The sequence below is a fragment of the Oncorhynchus mykiss genome, chromosome 2 (assembly GCF_057628025.1).
Source record: "Oncorhynchus mykiss isolate SJ-2025 chromosome 2, ASM5762802v1, whole genome shotgun sequence".
Classification (NCBI taxonomy): Eukaryota; Metazoa; Chordata; class Actinopteri; order Salmoniformes; family Salmonidae; genus Oncorhynchus; species Oncorhynchus mykiss.
The window spans coordinates 38,500,607-38,527,054 of NC_143023.1; the positions used below are offsets into that span (position 1 = coordinate 38,500,607).

The 26,448-nt window shown below is 44.8% G+C and overlaps 1 protein-coding gene across 2 annotated transcripts; it reads left to right on the plus strand.

Annotated features, from left to right (window-relative positions):
- Nucleotides 1–273: 273 nt before the first annotated feature.
- atp1a3 (Na/K ATPase alpha subunit) lies at nt 274–25,182 on the plus strand. 2 transcript variants are annotated; one of them, NM_001124630.1, is given in 24 exon segments: nt 518–544; nt 677–770; nt 12,928–13,008; nt 13,422–13,481; nt 13,982–14,185; nt 14,546–14,659; nt 14,875–15,009; nt 15,122–15,239; nt 15,616–15,884; nt 16,560–16,758; nt 18,601–18,845; nt 18,999–19,191; nt 19,518–19,816; nt 19,818–19,820; nt 19,823–19,830; nt 20,115–20,265; nt 20,662–20,830; nt 21,191–21,345; nt 21,588–21,711; nt 22,057–22,202; nt 22,457–22,587; nt 23,079–23,180; nt 23,443–23,534; nt 23,689–25,143. In NM_001124630.1, coding segments are annotated over 23 exon segments (3,033 nt in total). In that variant the 5' UTR covers nt 518–544; nt 677–764; the 3' UTR covers nt 23,718–25,143.
- The last annotated feature ends 1,266 nt before the right edge of the window (nt 25,183–26,448 follow it).

A 26,448-nucleotide genomic window follows, 5' to 3' on the forward strand; every position in this document is an offset into this window, starting at 1 on the left:
GAATACAACCACGACAATAGTTTCTCACCTTGTATGTCCATTTACACAAAATTTGGACCTAGGGGCTCAGGATGTTGATGGCTAACGGCCTTGGAATTCTGCAGTAAAGAAGGAGGGGCTGATTAGGTATTCTATTGGCCAGTGTTACGTGCTCGTAATTGGCTAGATTTCCTGTCATCAAATAGTTGCTCGTAATTCCTATTGGTCAATTCAGTGGTCATTGGGCGGGTTTACCAGGTCCATGGTTTATCAGCTTTGCTACAATGGGGCGCTGCGATCGCTCACACCCACTGGCGCTTCTTCCATAGGCGGAGTGGTAGTGTGTAGAAAAGAGAGTACTGCGGCAGCCAACAGAGCCGCGGAAGGAGATCAAATCCTAAAAAACCGGAGCAGTGTGGCTTCTGAGTTTCACCGGTCTTTTACCGCAACTATCAGAGAGCAAGAGAAGGACCCGCATCCTCGCGTGATGCTCTGCTTGAGACTGCAACATTTCATTTGAAAGACGTTTAGGTGGAGAGGGAAAAGACAGTAACCTTTTTTGGAGGTTAGAGACAATCCGTGTATTTAATCGTTTAACCCATTTGTTTTATAGACATTTGCTTGACTGACGTCTTTGTCGCTTCCTTTCGTTTTTACCTGAATAACTGAATACAAATCTGTCTTACGTTTTTAAAAGGCAATACCATTTTGATATAATTCCACCTGAGGGGCTGACACCTCTCAAGCTTTGCATCACCTGAGGAGAGAAGCCTGACTGCGCCAACATGGGGGTAAGCCCGGCGTCTACCAACTTTATAACTGCCTTATGATGCATGAAAGTTATAAAATGCCTTGAAAACTGTTTAAAACCCCAGATGCTGACGGGGAAGGGCACCATACTGCAGTGTCATGTTTTTTCTCCTCTGGAAATATTTGAGTGACATTGACTCCAATGCGGATTTTTTTTTAGGCTATATAGTCTACGGTCTCATAGACTGCGACAAATTGATGTGACGAGTAGGCTAGAGCAGGCACAAAACAGCTCTCTGTAATTTCTACTGCAATTGTAAGGTTTCAACTTGACAATGAATTGGTTAGAATCTGCTGATGGAATGATTTAATGTAATTTACTGTCATTTGCTGCTGTTTCTTTTGTTTCTCATACGATATGGAACGATCAAGTTAGTGATAAAAATATGATTGAATTGTCTAATTCAGGGGTTTGTCATATGCATTAATATAGACTATAGGCTATATTAGGCATATCGTGACACTTTGTCTATAACCTTGCCATGGTAATCGGTTTATTCTGACAGCCGGCTCTCGTGAGAGAGAGGGAGAGAGAGAGCGCGCGCGCGCGAGAGAGAGAGAGAGCGCAAGAGAGAGAGATTGAGTTAGCGAGAGAGACCGCTGCGTATAGGCTTCACTTGGCATGTCACTGAGGGATTTCAATGAGACACAATGTTCTGTTATTCACATCCGTTATTATTAGCATGTATTTGATGACTTTAGAAATACGTGGCTGTGTATTCGAATGGGTGCATGATTACAGTACCCCCATTCACCCTATTGCCCATGTAAATTATCCTCGCATCATCGCGACCCAATTGTCTACTGCTTTAAATCGTCGATGGCGCATGTAACTTCTTCTTCGCAGCATTTGACGAAGAAGTAGCTACCTGGAAAACCTACCCTAGTCTACCCGGCTACTGAGGAGATTGCGTATGTCGGTATGGTATGCAATGCCTGAGCGCACTGCAGCTTCCGTTACCCATGCGTCATAATGCGGTTACCAGGAATAAGCGCTTCACCAGCTTATTTTCCCTTTAATTTGTGACAATAGGGACTCGATAATCGTTGACAGTGAAAACACACGATAGATTGAAAAAGATGTCCTGTGAATGCTGGGTGATGATACATTTGGGTCTGGATTTGTAAGTGAACACGAAGTTCTGAATCCCTCACTGCGTCAAATGGTGGATGCGGCCCGGCCCTGGCTGATATTTTTGAAAAACATCACGTCTCAATAAAAATATTGACTGTTCAATAATAACACGAATATTTTCACTGTTTTGTAAAGCCAATAATAATTTGACTATGAATAGTTCTGTAGGAACATTTCGAGGTGATGCTGCGACTATCGCTATGGGCTGTTGCGCAATTTCTGTCTCATCATTTATCTTGATTGTATGACAGTTTAAAATGTAATCCCCGACTCGGTTCTAGGGGTTGAAATAATTTGATGCCACAAAATCCCAGTGGCTGATGAAGCTGGATCGCCCACGGTTACCGAACGTTATTGAAGAGACACCGACAGAGCAGGCACGAATGATATCAGCTATCTCCATCTAATGACCTGGGTGGGCCTTGGGGGCATTTCTCTCGGTCGAAGTCTGGTGTGGAGCGGCGATAAATGAAGCAGTCGTTGGTGATAGGCTATTCATGAGGATGCGAGAATCATCTGTAGCACCAAGCACTGCGTCAAATGGGATGGAGTGAAAAAAGTGCTTACGCACGAACCACTTCCGTGGCAAAGTTAGGCTACACTGTCTGATCTATGTGTGAATGGGGGTGGGGGTGGGGGTCCTCATCCGGCGCGCAAATAAAATATGTGTGTGACCTCTGATAATAATTACATTTTCATATAATTGGAAGGAATATGTCCTTTACCTTAACCCATTTCACACCTATGATTCTTTGACAACATACAAGACATTCTGCCAAGTCGATCTGGCGCTTGACGCGCTATGCCATACCATGGCACTGCCAACTGTCCGTCCACAAGGCCGCCGGGCTGCGGCGTCAAAATGGGGGCGGTGCCCGTTGGGTGGAAATTCCCTTTAAAAAGCTGTGATTGGCAGACTCGGCGAGTTACGCAGAAAGGGATGCTTTAGCAAGCAAACACTGAGGCTTAGTGTCAGGGGCACTGAAAGACAGACAGACAGCCTATTTCATTTGACACACTGGTTGTGAGCAATTGAGGTTGCTGATGTGTGTATAGTTGCTCTGGTGCAGTCAGGGATGGGGTAACCTAATGATGCTGAGAGAGAGGGTGCGAGAGGGAGCGAGTTATAGAAATGGGAGAGGAGAGCAAGTGAAGATGGTTGCACACATTTTACCTTCAGACATGTGAGCAAGAGAGAAAAGGAGATGGAGGGTGGGTGGGTGGGTGCAGGGTGAAGAAGGGAGGGGGATGAGATGAGTTGTGACTGATCTGTAGGTGCAGAGAGAGAGGGGGAGGGCTGTATACCCTGTTGCGGGAGAATGACCTGAGCTTACATGGCCATAGCTCCTGTTTCCCCTGCTTGCCTCTGCTCTTGGGGATTGGTTACCACAGAGACAGGAGGCAGATGGGATGACAGGACAGGGGGGGGGTATAGGTATTCATCCGTATGGGATACAGAGAGAGGTGATGGGGGATATCAGGGAGAGTTCACTGGACAGGGACTGAGGAGCATAGGATTGCTCCCCCTGATATCCCCCATCACCTCTCTCATTGAAGGGAAGAAATGGAAGCGATATATAGTATAAAGGAAGGGCATATTGGTGTAGGTGGTGTGGGGATAAATCATTGCAGTGGCACAGAGGTAGAGAGCTGTACGCTCCTTAGACTGGCCAGGTGTGTACAGGACGGGTATAGGAAAGGGTAAGTAAGGGTGTAGGTATTTAGGTAAGGCTTGCTTGGTCATGATGGGACAAGGTACACTCTTAGAAAAAAAAGGGTTCTTCGACAGTCCCTATAGGAGATCCCTTTTGGTTTCCATGTAGAACCCTTTTTGGTTTCAGGTAGAACCATTTTGAGTTCCATGTCGGACCCTCTGCGGAAAGGGTACTACATGGAACCCAAAAGGGTTCTACCTGGAACCAAAAGGGGTTCTTTAAAAGATTCTCCTATGGGGACAGCCAAGGAACCCCTTTAGGTTCTAGATAGCCCCTTTTTTTTCTAATAGTGTAGATATAGCTGTGGCCCAGCCCAGAGTTTGGTGCAGAGTGCTAGCTCACTCCCCTCCTCACTGCATCTGCAGTCATTCGTGTCCTGCTGCTGAGTCTGGAGGGTTTGTGCAGTGCACTGTATGTCCACCGAGGCGTCCTGGGCATCCTACTGATAGTCCATAATCAATATACTAGTGGGATATTCATGAGGGTTCTGTCCTTAAAGAGTCATTTGGAAGGACATGGTTTTGAATGTCAGTCTTCTAGCTTAGCTAGAAGGACCTACTTTAAGGGTAGGGTAATACGGTAGGGTATTATGTAAGTATTTGGGGACTTTTTGGGAAATGTTGCATTATGGTTTTATTTGAGTTTTGTTGACTCCTTTACCCTTCAAACCAGATTGGATTTCGTACTAAGGTCATGAGTTAGTCAAATAACATTAAACATTTAATCGATTGTAATGTAAGATAGGGCAGCCTGGTTGGTTAACGTTGCTGCAATGCTCGGGAAATGTTAAGTGGGGGTTTGCAGAGAGTGAGAAACAGAGGAGAGTTGGGTTCCCTGCCAACACAGTCATTACTAATTCAGAATGTACTCCCAGCTTGTCTGTGTGTGTGTTGCGTGCGCTTGCGCGTGTGTGCGTGCGCATGTTTTCTTCCCCCTTTCATTATCAACTACGTACATTGAATAGGTATCAGTTGAAAATATACAGACAAGCTTAAATGTATTTATTTATCTCCATTCTGCCCAGACCCGTGTCACAGGTAGCACGGTACTTCAGAGGCCAGAAGACTTTATAAGACAAGACAGTACACAGAGCAGGAGTTGCTATGTATTCTCTGTCACCGAAATCATCTGCATTCACACAGAATGTCCTCAGGAAACCCCTCATAGGAGAAAGACAGAGAGAATCTACCGTTGTCCCTACAAGGGCCACTAGACACTCAGATTTATGATACCAATCTAGATAACACCATTCTCACTGAGGAGCACACACACACACACACACACACACACACACACACACACACACACACACACACACACACACACACACACACACACACACACACACACACACACACACACACACACACACACACTCACATCCACACACATCCACACACATATATACCAGGGTTTCCGTTAGCCGACTTTTGGCAGATAATGCTTTTTAGCCTATTCATCAATACCCGTCATGCTTATTGGTCTATAGGTTCATTTGCATAATTTTGTGGAATTAAATTGGTGTATTTTCATTAGTCGTTTATCTGTCAGACAGTGCGAGAGCTGCTGCTACAGATTCTCAAACAGCTCATTCGTTGCTGCTGGAGTGAAACGTGCTTTTATGAGCCCAATCATTGCATAACAATTCTAAATGCAATTGCGTGTTAAAAACTGTTTTGATGGCCACGATTATAAATAACTACTATTTTTACTTCTCAACTGGTAATTTGAAGCACTCTTCCTATTCGTCATTCAAGTGCATATAGGCAACAGTCTATGTCCTGCGTCACATTTTCCTAAAGAAAACTCTGACATACACTCACAATGGGCGAGACAAGAGACAAGGACACATGCAGACTCTAAACTGGAGCACAGCTGCCTGTCAGGATGAACAGATCAGGGGCTGGACAGATGGCCATGGGGGAAGGATGAAGGGATGAGGGTAGGACAGGAGGGGTAATGCCATAAGATGGGATTTTGTTTTGGTTTTGTTTGTTTTTTTGGAAGGGAACACAAATGATTTGTCCACGAGAGCTAAATTAGGATACAGAATGTTTGGTGTGTGTGTGTTCACATGCAAATAGATACACAGTGTATCATTTCTGCTATAAGAGGTCATGACCTCAGGGTCTGGCTGGAATTCCATACCTCTGAACATCAAAACAATTTAATAGAATTTAATATAACTTTATTTATTTACAGTGGTGTAAAGTACTTAAGAAAAAATACTTTAAAGTACTACTTAAGTAGTTTTTTGGGGTATCTGTACTTTACTATACCAAACAAAAATATAAACGCAACATGCAACAATTTCACGATTTCAACGATTTTAATGAGTTACAGTTCATATAAGGAAATCAGTCAAGTTAAATAAAAAAATTATTGGGTGGGCCAGGCACAGCCAATCAGAAGGAGTTTTTACTTACAAAATGGCTTTATTATAGACAGATACTCTTCAGTTTCATCAGCTGTCCGGGTGGCAGGTCTCAGATGATCCCGCAGGTGAAGAAGCCGGATGTAAAGGTCCTAGGCTGGCGTGGTTACACATTGTCTGCGGTTGTGAGGCCGGTTGGAGGTACTGCCAAATTTTCTAAAACAACATTTGAGACGGTTTATACTAGAGAAATAAACATTACATTCTCTGGCAACAGGTGGACATTCCTGCAGTCAGCATGCCAATTGCACTCTCCCTCAAAACTTGAGACATCTGTGGCATTGTGTTGTGTAACAAAACTGCACATTTTAGAATGGTCACAAGGTGCACCTGTGTAATGATCATGCCGTTTAATCAGCTTCTTGATATGTCACAGCTGTCAGGTGGATGGAATATCTTGGCAAAGGAGAAATGCTCACTAACAGGGATGTAAACAAATTTGTGCACAAAAGTTGACAACATTTCTGGGATCTTTTATTTCAGCTCATGAAACATGGGACCAACACTTTACATGTTGCGTTTATATTTTTGTTCAGTATATTTATATTTTTGACAACTTTACTTTTACTTCACTACATTCCAATTGGGTTGTATTCCTCCACTGTTTATATATTTATTCAATTAAGAAAATCACCATTTGAGAAGAAGTTGAAAATCCAGAAATTAAAGTAACTGTGATTGTGACAAAAAGCAACACCAAATATTTTACAACCAAGACGTGTCTTGATATGAAACCATTTTTAGATATGCACCTTAGAGGCTGCTGCCCTATATGCATAGACTTGGAATCACTGGCCACTTTACATACTGCTTTACTCATCTCGTATGTATATACTGTATTCTATTCTACTGTATTCTAGTCAATGCCACTCCAACATTGCTCCATCTAATATTTATATATTTCTTCATTCCATTCTTTCACTTTTAGATGTGTGTGTATTGTTGTGAATTATTAGATACTGCTGCACTGTTGGAGCTAGGAACTAAACCATTTCTCTACACCCGCAATAACATATGCTGAATACGTGTATGTGACTAATAACATTTGATTTGATTTTCCTGAAGGTCTTTTGCAGTGATTCCCCATTTCATTATCACTCTTTAATATGGAGAAGAAACTCTCTGCTGGAAGTTAGCTAGGTAGAGTTTCTGTATTTGATGTACAGTAGTAGGCTAATCAAGACAAGAGCAATCAGTCTAGCTAATCCTATTAGCATGAGCCTCCAGGCCCAGCCACCTACCCAGACCAGCTCCCCTACCCCTAGGCCATGCCCACTGTGGCTACTTATCCCTATACCCAAGGGCTGTTGGAACCAAATGTCCCTATGCAATCAAATCAAATCCAATTGTATTTGTCACGTGCGTCGAATACAACAGGTGTTGTATTCGAATACAACCGTACAGTGAAATGCTTACTTACAAGCCCTTAACCAACAATGCAGTTTATCCCCACCAATGTTGTGCACACATAATAGTATACAGTTCACACTAAGGCCTAGAGCAGTCATATTCAAACTCTTTCAGCAGGGATCACATTTTTTTCCACCAAGAATTTGTTATGACCCCTTCCCATCCCAACTCTAATAACACAACCTTAAAATCTGTCAATTTCGATTTTTACATCAACAAATCCCATTTAATACAGTGCATTTTCATGTCTTATCAAAACCAATAAATAGATATACTCAATTCAATCTTATTTTTCAAATGATCTTTCTCAAAAACATTTGTATATTGTCCCATATAATAAACTGTACTCTTAATTGTTTGTTCCAATTGTTAAAAAATAAAATAATAATAATTTTGGCGATCCCACTACAGTTTCCCCGCGACAGCACTAAGGGTCGCGACCCCAACTTTGAAGAAAACTGGCATAGACAAAGATGCAAATAAGCACAGGCACGCACACAAACAGGCAAGCACACACGCAAGCACATGCGAACAACACACACACAGACACACTGGTGGTAGGGAGCTATAGGAGGACCGACTTATTGTAATGGATTGAATGGAACGGTGGCAAACAAACCAAACGTATGAAAAACACGCTTGACTCCGTTCCATTCATCCAATCCAGCCATTACAATGAGTCCGTCCTCCTGAAGCTCCTCCCACCAGCCTCCTCTGACGCACCCCTACCCCCACATGCAAGCTTGCCACAGAGCACAGCAGGACGGAATCGACATTTAACTGTCATCATCACTATCCTCCGCCCCCAAACCTTCCCCAGTGGCTAGGATCCCTTCACAGCAGCCTATCAACTAGTAGTGTCACAGGCTGGCCTGATAGGCTTACAAGAGATAATCAAACTATATTGGGAGAAGGTTGCTGTACAGCCATGGTTATAGATACTGTCACTTTTACAAAGTGTTGTTATTCACCACACACAGGGCACAGTACGTGAGGATTCGTCTCCAATGGCACCCTATTCCATACATAGTATGGGTCTAAAGTATTGCACTACATAGGGAATAGGGTGTCATTTGGGAACCAGTCAAGGTAATGATGTTTATGTTACTTCTTTCAGGATGTGTGTAGTATGGAGCCATCTATCTAACATCTTAGTCAATGCAAGCTTTTCACACAGTCAAACTGTTTTCCTGCAATAGTTACTATTTCCCCTTTGTTGATTCCCTAAAACGGAAACCCAAACGCTGCAACTTCTTCCCGCCTCTTGTGAAACCCCTCACCTTTCGTGCGTACCAGTAGGAGAGGCTAGGATGCCACACCTTATGCCCACGCAGGTCCATCACCATTAGGGGGCATGCCCAAGCCTGTGTGCCCTAGACAGAAACACTGACATGCTCCTGAGGGATGGGTATTGGCTACTGGAGTTCACTGAAAGGGTGGAAGTGTTCAACATATCAAACATGCCCCGTGTTCACTTCAGAACGAATGAGTCTGATTAATAACAGAGAAACCATCACATGTAGGCCATTGTCTGTGCTAACATCTCTCCTAGTCTCCTATTCTTCCCTTCTCACCCTCTTCTCATACCCTTTCCCTTCTCTGTTCCTATTATTTTCTGCTCCCCCCCCCCCGCCGCCCCCTCTCACTCGCCCTCTCTGTCTGCCGCAGTGCGTGTTCTCGCTGCGCAGACAGACTGTAGCCACCTCGACAATGACTCACCTCTGCCTAGCTGTTGGCAGGCTTATAGCTTGCGCATATAAGGAAGTATTTCTTTCTTTCTTATAAAGATACACACACACACACATACAGTACGTGTTGGCTATTTCCGACAATGTCCAGTTACCTAGACATCAATTATTACTGAGCGATCAGATCAGGGGATCCTACAGAACTAGGCCACCGCCCACCACTAAGCCTCGGTCACCATGCCAACCTCCCTGGTAATGTGACCAGAACAGAACATTAGAACCAGACAAACCACAGCAGCATGACATCAGTAGAACCCGATGAACTCTGGCTCGTTTTTTTTCCCTCCCAAACACGGTGTACACACACCCAAGGATGTTCGACTTTCCTCTGGTAGATTAGCACGCTAGTAGCCTTAGCTTTCGGCTCCAAAGTGAATGTGCCTGTCTTCCTTGTTCCAGACAGTCTGTCTTCTACTTGAAAAGATGACAATGTGCGGAGGAGATGCGGTACTCTATACTGTGGTGTCTATCTGTTTGTAAGTCACCGACACCAGTTCCTCCAGTCTGTGTCTGTCAGTAGGTCCGTCTGTCTTTCTTTTGTCTGTCTGTGTGAGAGCTAGTGGTTGTAATTTCAGCCTGCGGTCTCTGCTTTACATTTCACCTCCACAACAAATGCTTAGAAACAGACAGGCAAGCAGACAGACAGATAGATGATATATACCATGTTGCATTGAACAATGAGGAACAAAACCACGCTCTCTAAATGTTTTGCCTTGTTACCTCGGCGATAGTCGTGACCTCGTCACCACAATGAAGAAATCTTGTGGGTAAAAGGAGCAGCTTGGGTTGTCCCATGTGTGTCATGAAAGATTGAGTGGCATTAGCCCACACACACGTGCCTGCATGCACGTTAACACCCCTACCACACATACACACGCACGGTAAGGGGCCAACACCCACTCTCTGGGTCCGCAGGTTGTAAGGTCGCGACCCTGCCGGTGGGGTTGTTTGTTTTACAGTGTTATAGAACAATCTGTTAGAGTGGGATCCCAGTCACGCTGTCACTCACTGATATACACAGCCTGAGTAAACAGACAAAGAATAGTGGTCAATATCTAATTAGTGGTGTGAGAGAAGAGCTCTTCTCTCTCTCACCTCCCATTGCTGTCTCTCTTTCCATCTGCCCCCATCACGGCCTTTCTCTTTTTTCATGAATCTCTCTCTGTCCATCCCTCTCCTCTAATGCCTGTTTCACCCGTCTGCACTCTTCCAGTGTTTGTATTAGCACTAAATTGTGTAAGTGTGTGTGTGATGAGCAGGTGTGCTGTCGGACCTAACAATGTACTGTAAATGTGTTTCTATGGCCCACTCAGTGTTAGCCATCGAAAAAACCTGCCTAGCTAGAAACTCCACACCTGTGTGTGCCTAACGCAGACCTGTTAGCTTATCTATAACATCTACCCCTACACTGTTTCTCAGAAGATGCCAACCAGAGTATTTAATTTGCATGTTGTATTGAAGTACACACACACTCACACTCACACACACACACACACACACACACACACACACACACACACACACACACACACACGGGCAGGCCAATCTCAAAGGGTTTGAGTAGCAGTAGTTTTCTATCGGTCTCTCCTTTGTTCTGCATTCGGCTCGCTAGGCCTGTCTGGTCTTGTTGCAGCAAGAGTTCACTCACATTCTCGGATAATGACATCCACATGCGCACGTGGGAAGACTGATTTTGTACATTTGGTAGTCATATTGTGTGTTGTTGTGTTTGGTCGAATGTTTGAACCAATCTTTTCAGGGTTAGTTTGTGTTCAAGGGAGACTCTAGTGTCTTCCAGTATTACTTCTGTAAATCAGGGGCAGAGTGGAGAGCTGCAGTGCTCACTATAAATCCTCCTCAAACCTTTCGGACCACAATGAACCACTTAAGACTGGTCTCTTTTACAAGTGGAAGATTCAAGACCGACATTTCTCAACTCGCATTAAGCACTGGGACTTTCAGTGGCAAGTTTCCTCACCCATTCATGGCGTTGTACTTAGTCAGTCAAGTGTGTTTATCAGGGTGTGGGAGCCTAGGTAATGTGTGTTTACCTCGGAAAATAGGCCATTTATTTGGTTTGTGATGGACCAGGGCAAAAATAAAAACTTGACTTGAATGTGTATTTACCCTTCATTATTCAGAATAAATGAACAGGGCCATCATATCCAAAGGGGGCCAGTGTAGGTGCAGGCTTTTGTTCCAACCAAGCAGTAACACAGTTGAAACCCAGTCACACCAAAGCAGTGTGTGGCGAGTGGCAAGTGTCGCAGTGGTCTAAGGCACTTCACCTCAGTGCAAGAGGCGACACTGCGGTCCCTGGTTCGAATCCAGGCTGCGTCACATCCGGCCGGGGTTGGGAGTCCCATAGGGTAGTGCACAATTGGCCCAGTGTTGTCCATAGGCTGTCATTGTAAATAAGAATTTGTTCTGAGTTTCCTAGTTAAAGAACAAATGAGCTGTAGACCAAGCATGTTATCTTGACACTAGCCACCAGTTTCTTTGTACAGTCACTTGATGATGATGCTACAACCAACAAAAGTCACCATATCATCAGAATTGATGATGAAGTGTGAGTTGCATGTTCTTGGTGTGGTAAGATACAGACCGGTAACCGTTTGGTCTCTGTGGTCCTTTAACCCTTCTGGTCCTTTATTACATCACTGATTGTATTGATCCTGCAGCAAGGTCAGTTTCCTTGATGAGTTGGCTGTGTCAATGAGCGGCTTTTCCACTAGGACCCATAGAACCCTCCTGGAAGCCATTTTGTCTATCTCTCTCTCTCATTCTGTCAACCGAGGGACTCTGGTCAGGGGCTTCTGTATTGATCTGATTTGAGCACCAGTTAGTGTAAATCGGAAATTGAGCTAATGCAACACTTTGAGCTCCCTAGAAGAGAGACGTGTGTGTGTGTGTGTGCGCGTGTGTGTCTGCAAAACTGTTTCATATTCAACACATCACAGTCACATTGATGTATCCAATCTAACTGAATTGATATGAATCTAATCTAGGGGCTCCCGAGTGGCGCAGCGGTCTAAGGCACTGCATTTCAGTGCTAGAGGCATCACCACAGACACTCTGGTTCGATTCCAGGCTGTATCACAACCGGCTGTGATTGGGAGTCCCATAGAGCGGCGTACAATTGGCCCAGCGTCACCCGGGTTTGGCCGGTGTAGACCGTCATTGTAAATAAGAATTTGTTCTTAACTGATTTGCCTAGTTAAATCAAATAAATAATTAGAGGGGTTTTGAGGAATGAGATAATGCACTGTGTCTGCACTCTGTTTCTCTTTCAGGGCCTCTGTGCCCCACCAGCTAGTGTGTGTGTGTGTGCTTGCGTGCGCGCTCGTGTGTGTGGAGAACATGTCATGTCTGGTGACAGTTCACATAAATGACAAATGAAGCAGGTGGCCAGTGGATACAAACTGTGAGAGCGGGTCCCCGAGAGGAGACAGACACTGCAGTAAAGCCAGACGGTCGTTTGATCCTTCTGTCTGTGATCTCTGTGAAGATCAAATGGGTATCAGAGAAAAAATAATGAAGTCCCTCTCCCCGTCTGTTGTGTCTGGTGCTTTAACCATGTTTCTATTTAAATAATAATGAAAGTATCCCCCCCCCCTAATCCCTTCCCCCCTCTCTTACTGTCCCCCCCCCGCCCAGTATGGGCGGTCGGACAGTTACCGCGTTGCTACCACGCAGGATAAAGATGGCAAATCTTCTCCCAGCAAGAAGAACAAGAAGGGGAAGGACATGGATGAACTCAAGAAAGAAGTACCGATTGTAAGTGACTGGCACACAGTGGCGCACACTCTGCCCTGCTCAAGGGGTGTGCTGGGCACCCCCATAACTATTATTGAAATACTAACATATGCCTCTCCATAAGTTAGAGTATGAATATCTAACCATTTCAGGGTACCCCCCCAAGAGTCAATGTGTAACTGGAACGCACAAACTCTAAATAGTTTGGAGAAAAACTTTAAACCAAATTCTCCTAGTTTGTTTTAAATTCATTGTTGTGATATTTGTGGCATATTCTCAATTTTTCTCTGTGTCTCTCTCCCACACAAATACACCTACACACACTCTCTCTATCGCTCTCTCTCTCTTCCCCTCTCTCTCTCTCTCTCTCTCTCTCTCTCTCTCTCTCTCTCTCTCTCTCTCTCTCTCTCCCCCCCTCCCTCTCTACCTTTCAGACGGAACACAAGATGTCCATAGAGGAGTGTTGCAGGAAGTTCAACACCGACATTGTCCAGGTGAGTCCTCCTCCTGCACTGTACCATAGAGGTCTATCTATGTAGTACCACAGAGATACTAGAGTCATCACCGAGTCCTGCTGCGTCACTAACAGAGCTGCTACTAGGCCACTAGATGGTGGTATTTTACATTCACTCATGCCACACGGTCGGTGTATTTGAGGGGATCAGTTTGAGCAACATTTTAATGCATTCTGAGACATCTCAAGCCCCCTTATAAAGTCTCAATTCTAATCTTATATCTTATATTCTTATCTTATCTTGATCCTTACTAAGTTACAGCCTTTTTTTGAGTCAGTTGAAAACGTTCTACGTAAAATACATAACACGTTTTAAGCCTCATTACAATATTGTAAAGACGTGCTTATATGTAGTCATAAAGTCATTCAACCTGCAGGCTTATAATTACATATTAGATTGAATAGGATTTTTATGGCGTCACCCCTAATTTCAACACATTCAGTTCTAGGTTTAACCCACCCCACTCTCTCCCCACCCAGGGTCTGACCAATGCCAAGGCGGCTGAGTTTCTGATCAGGGACGGTCCCAATTGCCTCACCCCTCCCCCGACCACCCCCGAGTGGATCAAGTTCTGTCGCCAGCTATTCGGTGGCTTCTCCATCCTGCTGTGGACCGGCGCCATCCTTTGTTTCCTGGCCTACGCCATCCAGGCCGCCACCGAGGACGAGCCGGCAGGAGACAACGTGAGTCACACACAAGCACACGCACGCACGCACGCATGCACCCAAACACTAAACGTAAACACAGCCACAGAATAAGGGACAGTTTGAGCCACACACAGCCGAATCACACATACCTAAGTTGACCAAACCTCACACACACTGCCAGCAGCGCCAGTCCCTAGCTTTAATTCTAACATACACCCAAATGGCTAATGTACTTGGTCATTGCACTTTTTCCTATTTTTGCATGATCATCTAGTCTAGTGACTATTACCGCGGTGGTCTGTGTTCAGTTTGAAGCTAAATACTCCTGTTATGCATTGACCTGCAGTGTACACAGTGTAACAATGGGATTTCCTGTCTCTCTCTCTCTCTCCTCAGTTGTACCTGGGTATCGTGCTCTCTGTTGTCGTCGTGGTCACCGGATGCTTCTCCTACTTCCAAGAGGCCAAGAGCTCCAAAATCATGGAGTCCTTCAAGAACATGGTGCCCCAGGTAAACACGCGCGTGTGTGCGTGTGTGTGTGTGTGTGTGTGTGTGTGTGTGTGTGTGTGTGTGTGTGTGTGTGTGTGTGTGTGTGTGTGTGTGTGTGTGAAATGTAGACCCTATGCTACGAAGTCACACAATGGCAGTCTAATTCCCCCAGTGATGTGTGAATAAATGAATGCGTGTTTGGACTATCTAACCCTCCTTCTGTGTTCTCCCTGTAGCAAGCGCTGGTGATCCGTGAGGGCGAGAAGATGACGATCAACGCTGAGGAGGTGGTGGCAGGAGACCTGGTGGAGGTGAAGGGAGGAGACAGGATCCCCGCCGACCTCAGAGTCGTCTCTGCTCACGGCTGCAAGGTACCATACACTCACACACACACACATACATAGTTCATATATTACACACTCACACAGCTACACGTTTTACATAACATTTTTTGTCCTTTTGGGTTTTGTCCTTCTCCTATAGGTGGATAACTCCTCCCTGACTGGCGAATCAGAACCCCAGAGCAGGTCACCTGACTGTACCCATGATAACCCCCTGGAGACCCGCAATGTCGCTTTCTTCTCTACCAACTGCGTTGAAGGTAACCGTAGAAACGGCTAACTCACAGACAAACAGACAGACACATCAGCTGTTCTTTCCCTGACTATTCTCCTATCCTCTTTTCTCTATTCCTGCGTGTCAGATTCGGCCTACCAAATTCAGTCAACAGGGTCCTACTGCAGTATTGGATGCTGCACCCCAGCAGCACTAAGGCTTGCTAAGCTTTTGACTGGTTCAGCTAAGCTGATTCAAATGTAATATTATACCATAGAGCTGCTGTTGACACAGAAGTTACCCACATAAGCATACAAGAGTTCCCGCCTTATTTCTCTTCTCTCATTTCAACCTCTATTTTCCTGAATTAATATTCTCTCTCTCTCTCTCTCTCTCTCTCTCTCTCTCTCTCTCTCTCTCAGGTACGGCGCGTGGCATCGTGGTGTGTACTGGCGACCGTACCGTCATGGGCCGTATTGCCACTCTCACCTCCGGTCTGGAGTCGGGCAAGACCCCCATCGCCAAGGAGATCGAGCACTTCATCCACCTGATCACAGGCGTGGCTGTGTTCCTGGGCATCACCTTCTTCATCCTGGCCGTCTGCCTGGGATACACCTGGCTGGAGGCCGTCATCTTCCTCATCGGCATCATTGTGGCCAATGTCCCTGAGGGCTTACTGGCTACTGTCACTGTGAGTGACCATGGTCCCCTCTCCATCTGACCCTTCCCCTCTATGGCTGTTTCTCTCTGAAACTCGACTGAACCTCATACCTGACCTCTAGACTTCAGATTCTAGTGGTCCTCCTCAGTTTAGTTGGTAGAGCACGGCGCTTGCAACGCAAAGGTAGTGGGTTAGACTCCCGGGGACAGCCGTACGTAACATCTATGCGCTCATGGCTGTAAGTCGCTTTGGATAAAAGCATCTGCTAAATATCATGTATTATACATTCAGAAAGTATTCAGACCCCTTTATCTTTTCCCCCTCATCAATCTACACACAATACCCCACAATGACAAAGCAAAAACAGGTTTTTAGAATTTTTTGCAAATATATAAAAAATAAAGGACTGAAATGTCACGTTTGCATACTGTAAATGAGATTCATTCTAGATCAACTAGACTGTAGATTTAGACCAACGAGACAGCGATCTACACAATTAATATAATAAGACATTGATTGAGACTAGATCCATACCAATGATAGCTCTACAGAAATACATTATAGAGCTCTAGACCAACTAGACAGCTGAAGCAAGCACACTCATTTTCTCCAGAATAGGTACCCTTTCTAGTTTGTTTGTACCAGTACGCTCCTTCATTCTGGCTCCTGGATAACCCCTGTCTTTCCCCTGTCTCTGTGCTCTAGGTGTGTCTGACTCTGACTGCCAAGCGTATGGCTAAGAAGAACTGCCTGGTCAAGAATCTGGAAGCTGTGGAGACCCTAGGCTCCACCTCCACCATCTGCTCCGACAAGACTGGCACACTGACCCAGAACAGGATGACTGTGGCCCACATGTGGTTCGACAACCAGATCCACGAGGCTGACACCACAGAGGACCAGTCTGGTAAGAGGAGATCAGGAGGGTTAGGGTTGGAGTTAGTGTTAGATATAATGTTAGGGCCCAGACACACCAATAGCATTTTCTGGCCAAGAGTACCTCTGAATGTAATTTGCGAAATTATTTTACAAGTAGAACCGAGGGTGAAAAATGTTGGAGCACTGAAAGATTGGCGAATGCTAGATCCACATTCAGTGTGATGTGCGCTAGCATTTAGAGTTTGGGTTGGAGTTAATGTTAGAGTTAATGTAAGAGTTCATGTAAGAGTTAGGGTTAGAGTTAGTTTTAGAGTTAATGTTAGTTAGTGTTAGAGTTAATGCTAGAGGTAGAGTTAGTGTTAGAGTTAATGTTAGAGTTAGTGTTAGAGTTAGTTTTAGAGTTAATGTTAGTTAGTGTTAGAGTTAGTGTTAGAGTTCATGTTAGAGTTAGTGTTAGTATTAAAGTTAGTGTTAGAGTTAATGTTAGAGTTAATGTTCGAGTTAATGTTCGAGTTAGTGTTCGAGTTCATGTTAGAGTTCATGTTAGAGTTAATGCTAGAGTTAGAGTTAGGTAATGTTAGAGTTAATGTTAGAGTTAATGTTAGAGCTAGAGTTAGGTAATGTTAGAGTTAATGTTAGAGTTAATGTTAGAGTTAATGTTAGAGTTAGTGTTAGAGTTAATATTAGAGTTAGTGTTAGTGTTAGAGTTAGCATTAGAGTTTGCATTTTGGTTGGAGTTAGTTTTAAAGTTAATGTTAGAGTTAGTGTTAGAGTTAATGTTATCATAGAGTTAATATGTATAATAAATATTAGAGTTAGTGTTAGTGTTAGCATTATAGTTTGCGTTTTGGTTGGAGTTAGTTTTAAAGTTAATGTTAGAGTTAGTGTTAGAGTTAATGTTAGAGTTAATGTTAGAATTACTGTTAGAGGTAGAGTTAGTGTTTGTGTTAGAGTTAGTGTTAGAGTTAATGTTAGAGTTTGTGTTAGAGTTAATGTTAGAGTTAATGTTAGAGTTAGTGTTAGAGTTAGTGTTAGAGTTAGGTTTAGAGTTAGTGTTAGAGTTAATGTTAGAGTTAGCATTAGAGTTTGCGTTTTGGTTGGAGTTAGTTTTAGAGTTAAAGTTAGAGTTAGTGTTAGAGTTAATGTTAGAGTTAATATTAGAGTTAGTTTTAGTGTTAGAGTTAGCATTAGAGTTTGCGTTTTGGTTGGAGTTAGTTTTAAAGTTAATGTTAGAGTTAGTTTTAAAGTTAATGTTAGAGTTAGTGTTAGAGTTAATGTTAGAGTTAATGTTAATGTTAGTGTTAGAGTTAATGTTAGAGTTAATGTTAGAATTAATGTTCGAGTTAATTTTAGAGTTAATGTTAGAATTAGTGTTAGAGTTAGAGTTAGTGTTAGTGTTAGAGTTAAAGTTAGTGTTAGTGTTAATGTTAGAGTTAGCGTTTGCATTTTGGTTGGAGTTAGTTTTATAGTTAATGTTAGAGTTTGTGTTAGAGTTAGTGTTAGAGTTAATATTAGAGTTAGTGTTAGAGTTTGCGTTTTGGTTGGAGTTAGTTTTAAAGTTAATGTTAGAGTTAGTGTTAGAGTTAGTGTTAGAGTTAATGTTAGAGTTAGTGTTAGAGTTAGTATTAGAGTTATTGTTTTGGTTGGAGTTAGTGTTAGAGCTGGAGTTTGGGCTGGATGTTGGTGTTAGGGTTAAAGTTTGGGTCACAGTCACGTTTAGAGACAATTTTAAGTATAGGAATCCCTCTTGATTTTAAGTAGTTCATTAACCTATGTATTCACATGGTAGTTACACAGACAAGTACAATTTAATTACAGGCTAGGAATTGATATTGTTTTATCATCTCTAATCGGCCACCTCTCTCTCCAGGTGCCTCCTTCGACAAGACCTCAGCCTCATGGGCTGCCCTGGCTCGCGTCGCAGCTCTCTGCAACCGCGCCGTGTTCAAAGCCGGCCAGGACCAACTGCCCATCCTGAAGAGGGACACCGCTGGTGATGCCTCCGAGTCTGCCCTGCTCAAGTGTATCGAGCTGTCCTGTGGCTCTGTCAAACAAATAAGGGAGAAGAACAAGAAGGTGGCCGAGATCCCATTCAACTCCACCAACAAGTACCAGGTACGTAACACACACGTGTACATATGCACACGCACAAACATAACACTCAAATGGATTGGTTTCTAACACCGTGACTGTGTCCGATCTCACCTCTCCCCCTTCTTCCCACCTATTTCTCTCTCTCTCCCCTACCATGCTCAACCAACCCCACAGCTCTCAGTTCACGAGACAGAGGATCCCAATGACAACCGCTACCTGCTGGTGATGAAGGGAGCCCCAGAGAGGATCCTGGACCGCTGCACCACCATCATCATCCAGGGCAAGGAACAGCCCATGGATGAGGAGATGAAGGAATCCTTCCAGAACGCCTACATGGAGCTTGGAGGACTGGGAGAGAGAGTACTCGGTGAGACAGGGAGAGTGAGAAAGAGGTGGTGGGGGGGGGGGAGATAGAGTGGATGTGGAGGGAAAGGATGTGAAGAAGGAAGAGAAAGAAATGGGCCTTCCAAAATGCATAAGAGGACTGGGGAGGGTTGTTAGAGGGAGGGGGAGAGAGAGAGGAAGTGGCAGGAGGAAGAGGGAAGGGGGGGAGGTCAGGATGTTGGTTCATGGAGAATGGGTCAAATGTACCGTATCCAATGATGAATAGAAGTGAGAGCTGAAGGATTGACTGATTTAGTAGAGAATGAGTAGAACAGGTAAATAAAGCTAGCACCTCCTGTCATTCCCCAGGTTTCTGCCACCTGCTAATGCCAGAGGACCAGTACCCCAAGGGCTTTGCCTTCGACTGTGATGACGTCAACTTCACCACAGAGAGCCTGTGCTTCGTGGGCCTCATGTCCATGATTGACCCTCCCCGTGCCGCTGTGCCTGACGCTGTGGGCAAATGCCGTTCGGCTGGCATCAAAGTCATCATGGTGACAGGTGATCATCCAATCACTGCCAAGGCCATCGCTAAGGGCGTGGGCATCATCTCCGAGGGCAACGAGACAGTGGAGGACATCGCCTCTCGCCTCAATATCCCTGTCAGCCAGGTCAACCCAAGGTGAGAAACATGAGACACACACACGCACCCACACACACACGCACCCATACACACACACACACACACACACACACACACACACACACACACACACACACACACACACACACACACACACACACACACACACACACACACACACACACACACACACACACTGACAGTGAGGCCACACGGGATCCTGTTCTGCTAATTCATTGCTCTCGTTCATTTTCACTCTCATGTCACTTTCGCCCTGCCTCTGTGGATCCAAGCTAGCTATTCTAATGTGTGTGTGTCTCCAGGGATGCCAAGGCTTGTGTGATCCATGGTACAGACCTGAAGGAATTGTCTCAGGATCAGATGGACGACATCCTTAGAAACCACACTGAGATTGTGTTTGCCAGGACCTCCCCCCAGCAGAAACTCATCATCGTAGAGGGCTGCCAGCGACTGGTGAGACACACACACACACGGCACGCACGCACGCACGCACGCACGCACGCACACACACACACACACACACACACACACACACACACCACCTGAATCCATCACCCGATCAATAAAAGTGAACGTGCTTTCCACAACTACACTAATACTACACTAATATAAGTCTGGAAACAGGGTTGGGGTTCATTCCATTTTCAGTTCAGGGAGATTGTTGACATTCTATTCATGCATTTGAAAATGAATTGATTGAATTGAACAGGGAATTGACCCCATCACTTCCCCCTAGTTTTGGTACAATAGTGACTTTCTATGGGCCATGGTCAAAAGCACTACTAAAGTGCACTATAAAGGGAATAGGGTGCTATTTTGGACACAAGCTAACTCTTCTGTCCCTCCCAGGGTGCCATCGTGGCTGTGACAGGTGACGGTGTAAATGACTCTCCTGCCCTGAAGAAGGCTGACATCGGCGTTGCCATGGGAATCTCCGGCTCTGACGTATCCAAGCAGGCCGCTGACATGATCCTGCTGGACGACAACTTTGCCTCCATCGTCACCGGAGTGGAAGAGGGTGAGAAATAGGGAGAGAGAGGAGATATTATGGAAAGAGTAGAAGAGAGGGAGAGGTGGACAAAAAGTAAAAGAGGCCAGAAAAGGAGAAGAGAGGAGGGACGGGTAATATGAGCCTGTATTTTTAAAGCATCTCAGAGTAGGTGCTGATCGCAAATCCGTTTGGACTTTTTAGATCAGAGTGAATAAGATCACATGGACAAGAGGGGCCTGATCCTCAATCGGCCCTCCTACTCTGAGACACTTTAGGAATAAGGGCAGACCCTGAGCCAACCTTAAGTGACCTTTGCTCAATTCTACATAGGTTAGAGGTCAGAGTTCAGTGTGTGACCTCTGTGTGTGTCCTCCTATCTCCCTGCAGGCCGTCTGATCTTTGATAACCTGAAGAAGTCCATTGCCTACACCCTGACCAGTAACATCCCTGAGATCACACCCTTCCTCCTCTTCATCATCGTCAACATCCCCCTACCACTGGGAACCATCACCATCCTCTGTATCGACCTGGGAACTGACATGGTACGGCACACACACACACGCATAACACACACATGCGGCACCTGCACACACACACACACACACATGGCACACAGACACACGGCAGAAAGCTCCGAAAATTCAAAAATGTGCATCGTTGACAAAAATGTCACACGTAAACTTGATATGCCCTATCTCACAGTGGAGCAATCAATCAAAATATTTGTTTCTCATACAAACTCACATCTGTGACCTGTGACCCCCCCCCCCCCCCCCTCCCCCAGGTGCCCGCCATCTCCCTGGCCTATGAGGCAGCCGAGAGTGACATCATGAAGCGTCAGCCCAGGAACCCCACCAGAGACAAGCTGGTGAACGAGAGGCTCATCAGCATCGCCTACGGACAAATCGGTGGGTCCCCATTAGCTCCTCTACCTGGTTGGGGCCATAAAGACAGTGCATATGTAGCTGGACATGTTATCATAACCCACAGCCAGATCGATGGTCAATACTTCCCCATGAAGTCCTTGAGTAAATACTCTGTGGACAGTATGATTGATTAGTCTTCGACCACCCTGTGGTAGAATCTGACAGACTAATGAGTGCTTCGATGCTTATAGATCCTAAATCTATGGCTAGTGGATTATAGTTCACGAGTCTATATGACAAGTCAATGGCTTCTCCTTGTGGGATCCGGTAACATCACTTCCAGAGTGAACATGTGTTAACGCTTTGTGTCTATGTCTGTGTGTGAAGGTATGATCCAGGCTCTGGGAGGTTTCTTCTCCTACTTTGTGATCTTGGCTGAGAATGGCTTCCTACCCTCAATTCTTGTGGGTATCAGGCTCAACTGGGACGACCGCGCTTGCAACGACCTGGAAGACAGCTATGGCCAGCAATGGGTAGGTACACGCTACAATTCCGGGTCAAAATAAGTATTCAAAACATAGCAATACAGTATATTACAAGTATATCTGCAAATTCATTGTTTACACTATTTCACCATATTTGATCAGATTCTATAAATAAATATTCCCTGACCAAGATGGCTGTCTTTTTAGTCACATCGCCGGGATGCCAATGTCCATTCTATTGTTCTATTTCATTCTGTGATTCAAATACTGTGTCTCACTCCCTTTCTCCTCTCTGTGTGTAGACATATGAACAGAGGAAGATCGTGGAGTTCACGTGTCACACAGCCTTCTTCGTCAGTATCGTGGTGGTACAGTGGGCTGATGTCATTGTCTGCAAGACCAGGCGTAACTCTGTCTTCCAGCAGGGCATGAAGTAAGTCTGTCTGCCTGTCTGTTTCTGTCTCTCTTTCCCTGTCTGTCTTGTGTCTGTCTGTCTGCCTGTCTGTTTCTGTCTCTCTTTCCCTGTCTGTCTTGTGTCTGTCTGTCTGCCTGTCTGTTTCTGTCTCTCTTTCCCTGTCTGTCTTGTGTCTGTCTGTCTGTTTCTGTCTCTCTTTCCCTGTCTGTCTGCCTGTCTGTCTTGTGTCTGTCCGTCTGCCTGTCTGCCTGTCCGTCTGTCCGTCTGTTCGTCTGTCCGTCTGTCTGTCTGTCTGTCTGTCTGTCTGTCTGTCTGTCTGTCTGTCTGTCTGTCTGTCTGTCTGTTTCTGTCTCTCTTTCCCTGTCTGTCTGCCTGTCTGTCTGTCTGCCTTTCTGTCTGTCTGTCCGTTTGTTAATATACAGTATGCTTGGTGTCTATGTCTATTAGTCTCTCTCACCCTCTTATATGTATTCTCATTCTCATGTCTCTCTGCACTACTCTCCTCTTAGGAACAAGATCCTGATCTTTGGCCTGTTTGAGGAGACAGCTCTGGCTGCCTTCCTATCCTACACCCCAGGCATGGATGTGGCACTCAGGATGTTCCCCCTAAAGTGAGTAGAGTAAACCCTAGAAATATACAGAAATACATCTACACATACAAATAGACATACTGTAGACATACATCTACACAAACCGATAGACATACATCTACACAAACAGGAAGACATAGATGTATACCTACACAAACCAAACAGATACACATACACACATACTGTACACACACCTCCACTGACTCCTTTTATTGATCTCCTATCTGCCATGTGTGTTTCTTAACCTCTGCTCTCTCTCTCTCTTCTTCCTTCCTTCCTCCAGGCCCAGCTGGTGGTTCTGTGCGGTCCCCTACAGTGTCCTCATTTTTGTGTATGATGAGATCCGAAAACTGCTCATCCGTAGGAACCCAGGAGGTAAATGGCTGTCTCTTTCTCTACGTATAACATTTAGGCCCAAATCCTAACATGAGATTTGCATTTGTAACTTCACGCCAATCTTTAATTGACACAAAATCAGGAAAACTCTCTGACGCCTCTCTTTCTCCTCCCCGCCCCTCTCCTCCTACAGGTTGGGTGGAAAGGGAGACATACTATTGAGCGATGGAAACCGTCTTTACTCATACCCCTACATTTTCCATTTGTTTCCCCCCCCCCTTCATTCCATCCCTGGCAAGACACGTCTTCAGATGCCCCACCCCGTAAAAGACAACGACCGCTTCAAAGCAATTTTCATCACAACTGCCCCAAAGATTAAAAACAGCAAAGCACCTTTACGACTTCCTACATCACCCCCCCCCCCCCCTCCATCTCCTATGATACTCTTTGCATGTGTTCTCTCACTGCTGTGTACATAAACCAATATATCTACCAAACGGCAGCTGCATATTGTGTATGTAGATTTGAACGAGCTATGATCTTAAAGGGAGTGTCGACGCTCGGCAAAAAAAGGGCCATACCACTCCTTCCTCCCTTCCCTTTCTCCCCCCTCCCCTCTATACCTCTGTTCCTCCCTCTCTTCCTCCTCCTGCAACCCTTTGCTTGCCCTCCGGTCACACACAGACATACAGATCACGAGCGAGATCCCACAGCTAACACCAATCGAGCCGTCCCCTCTCGCCCTCTCCTTTCTCCAGGAGGAAGAGCGGATGTCTTTCTCACTCCGACCATTTTCCTTTTTCTTCAACAGTGTTGTTGTTTTTTTTTATAAAATGGGGTGGGGGTTCAATGGTTTTACTTGTTTTTTTTATTTATATAAAGGGAGGGGAGTGTGTGAGAGCTGCTTTCCCTCATTTAGGCATAACAAAGCACACCCCGCCATGGCGTCCCCGGTCCCCCTTTCTGTCTCTCACACCCTCCTCTCCCCTCTACTCCCTGTTTGTCTACGTTTGTGTGCACTGTGTGAACCATTGTCCTTGTTAAATACTACAGTACACAACCCAGTTGGAAAATACAACTCAATCTTTCTGTGTGTTCTAGGAAAACTATATAATTCTATACCGATTTAAAGAAATAAAAATGATATGTTGAAAATAAAACATCTCAAGATATACATTCAATGAAAAAGAACATCGGCGACATTGTTGAGCGTGTTATGGGAAAAGAGGAAAGATCACTCTGTTTCCTTTCTTTGTATGGTTTCCAATCTTTTTTTCACCGGGTTTTCAGAAAGCCGATGCAAAAACGTAACAAAAAAAACCCCCACAAAAAACAACAGCGACAAGGTTGTGTTTTATTATTAAAAGATGCGAGACAGAAACTATGGCGTCCATATTCCTGCTACCACTTCTGACGTGCCGGTGCAATGTGGTGTGATTATTTGGTGTGAGATGATGAGTCCATGTTCCTGGAGTCCGGTCCAGTCTAGGTGACACAGTCCAGGTATTGAGTTCCGTGTGAATGTCTGCATTGGAGACCAGCAGAGGAACAGCCATTTCAGGCTGGGTCTTACTCAGAGGGCTGTAGGTGGGTTGAGACTACAGAGGAAGTAAAAAACAGTCGTAGAACATGTGTGTGAAAGAATATGAAACCAACACCAATAAAACATCTAGAACATTTAATACAACCTAGAACTGTCTGTGTGTCTTTGTCTCTCCCCGCCTTCGACTCGCTACACTGACTTTCAGCTTCCTTTCCCCCTCTTTTCTCATTGTCAGTCTGATACTACATGGCTAAAAATGCTAAATGTAGGCCTGAATCGATGAAATGTTGTAGGACGATCAGTAATTGATCTTTTTGTCTTCACCTGGAAAACATCTGGGGTTGTGTATACACAATGAAATATCTGTAAGAGAATAGGTGATTGCTGCTGTATCTAGTGTTTTACTGTGTTCCCGTGTTGTATCTATAGTGTTGAGGTACATATTGGCAGAGCGCTAGGATGCCATCTAATGATGAGAATCACATCAGGTTACACTGCAACATGTACAGCTGATAGAAGACTGTGAGTTGGCAAGAGCCCAGGGTAATGCACCAAACGACCAAATCAAGTAAATATTTTGGCGTTGATGTTAAAACCTAAAAAAAAAATACAAACAGAAGACAGTAGTCCTTCCCAGACAACTGATATTCCGCATTAGTAAAACAGATTTATACAATTTTCTGTGAGTAAAGAATATCAAGTCATCTTCATTTTACATTTCTGAAGCTTTGTTAGTCTTGTCTTGTGTTCGGTACCTACTGGTAACAGGAGTACAGATACAGTATGGGCCAGTTTCCCAGACTGAGATTAAGCCTAATCCTGGACTAAAAAAGCACTTTCGTTCTCCCCAAAACATGTTTAATCCTGGAGTAAGATTAATCTGGGCTAAATAGATGTGTTCAGTGGCTAAAATCTGCTATAGATATTACTGTAGGTCAAATAAACCTGTCATGGGGGTATGACAGAGCCTGTACCTGCACCTATGGTTTTAAACACACTCCCTCTGTTCCTCACACATTTAGGGTTTGTCTGTAATGGCACCCTATTCCCTATATAGTGCACTACAGGGAATACAGTAGTTGCCATTTGTGATGCAGCTTTCCACAACAGGGATTGTAGTAGGGTGGGAGAAATGTGAGTAAACGCTTGGCATTGATCGAGATGACGAGGTATGCGTAATGGGTGGGTAAATGCTATTCACAAAAGGTGTATAAGCTGTGGACACTCTACATCACTGACACTCGCTCTCTCTCACAGCCCTCCTCCTAAATTCCCACATGTCCATGCAGTGAGCTCACTGCAGTGAGGCTCCTCCATCTCCCCCTCCGCATAATAGAATATCGATCGCCCGGCTTTGCCGCAGTCTGCAGTATGCCAGTGAGGGAAGTGTGTGTGTGGATGGGTGAACCT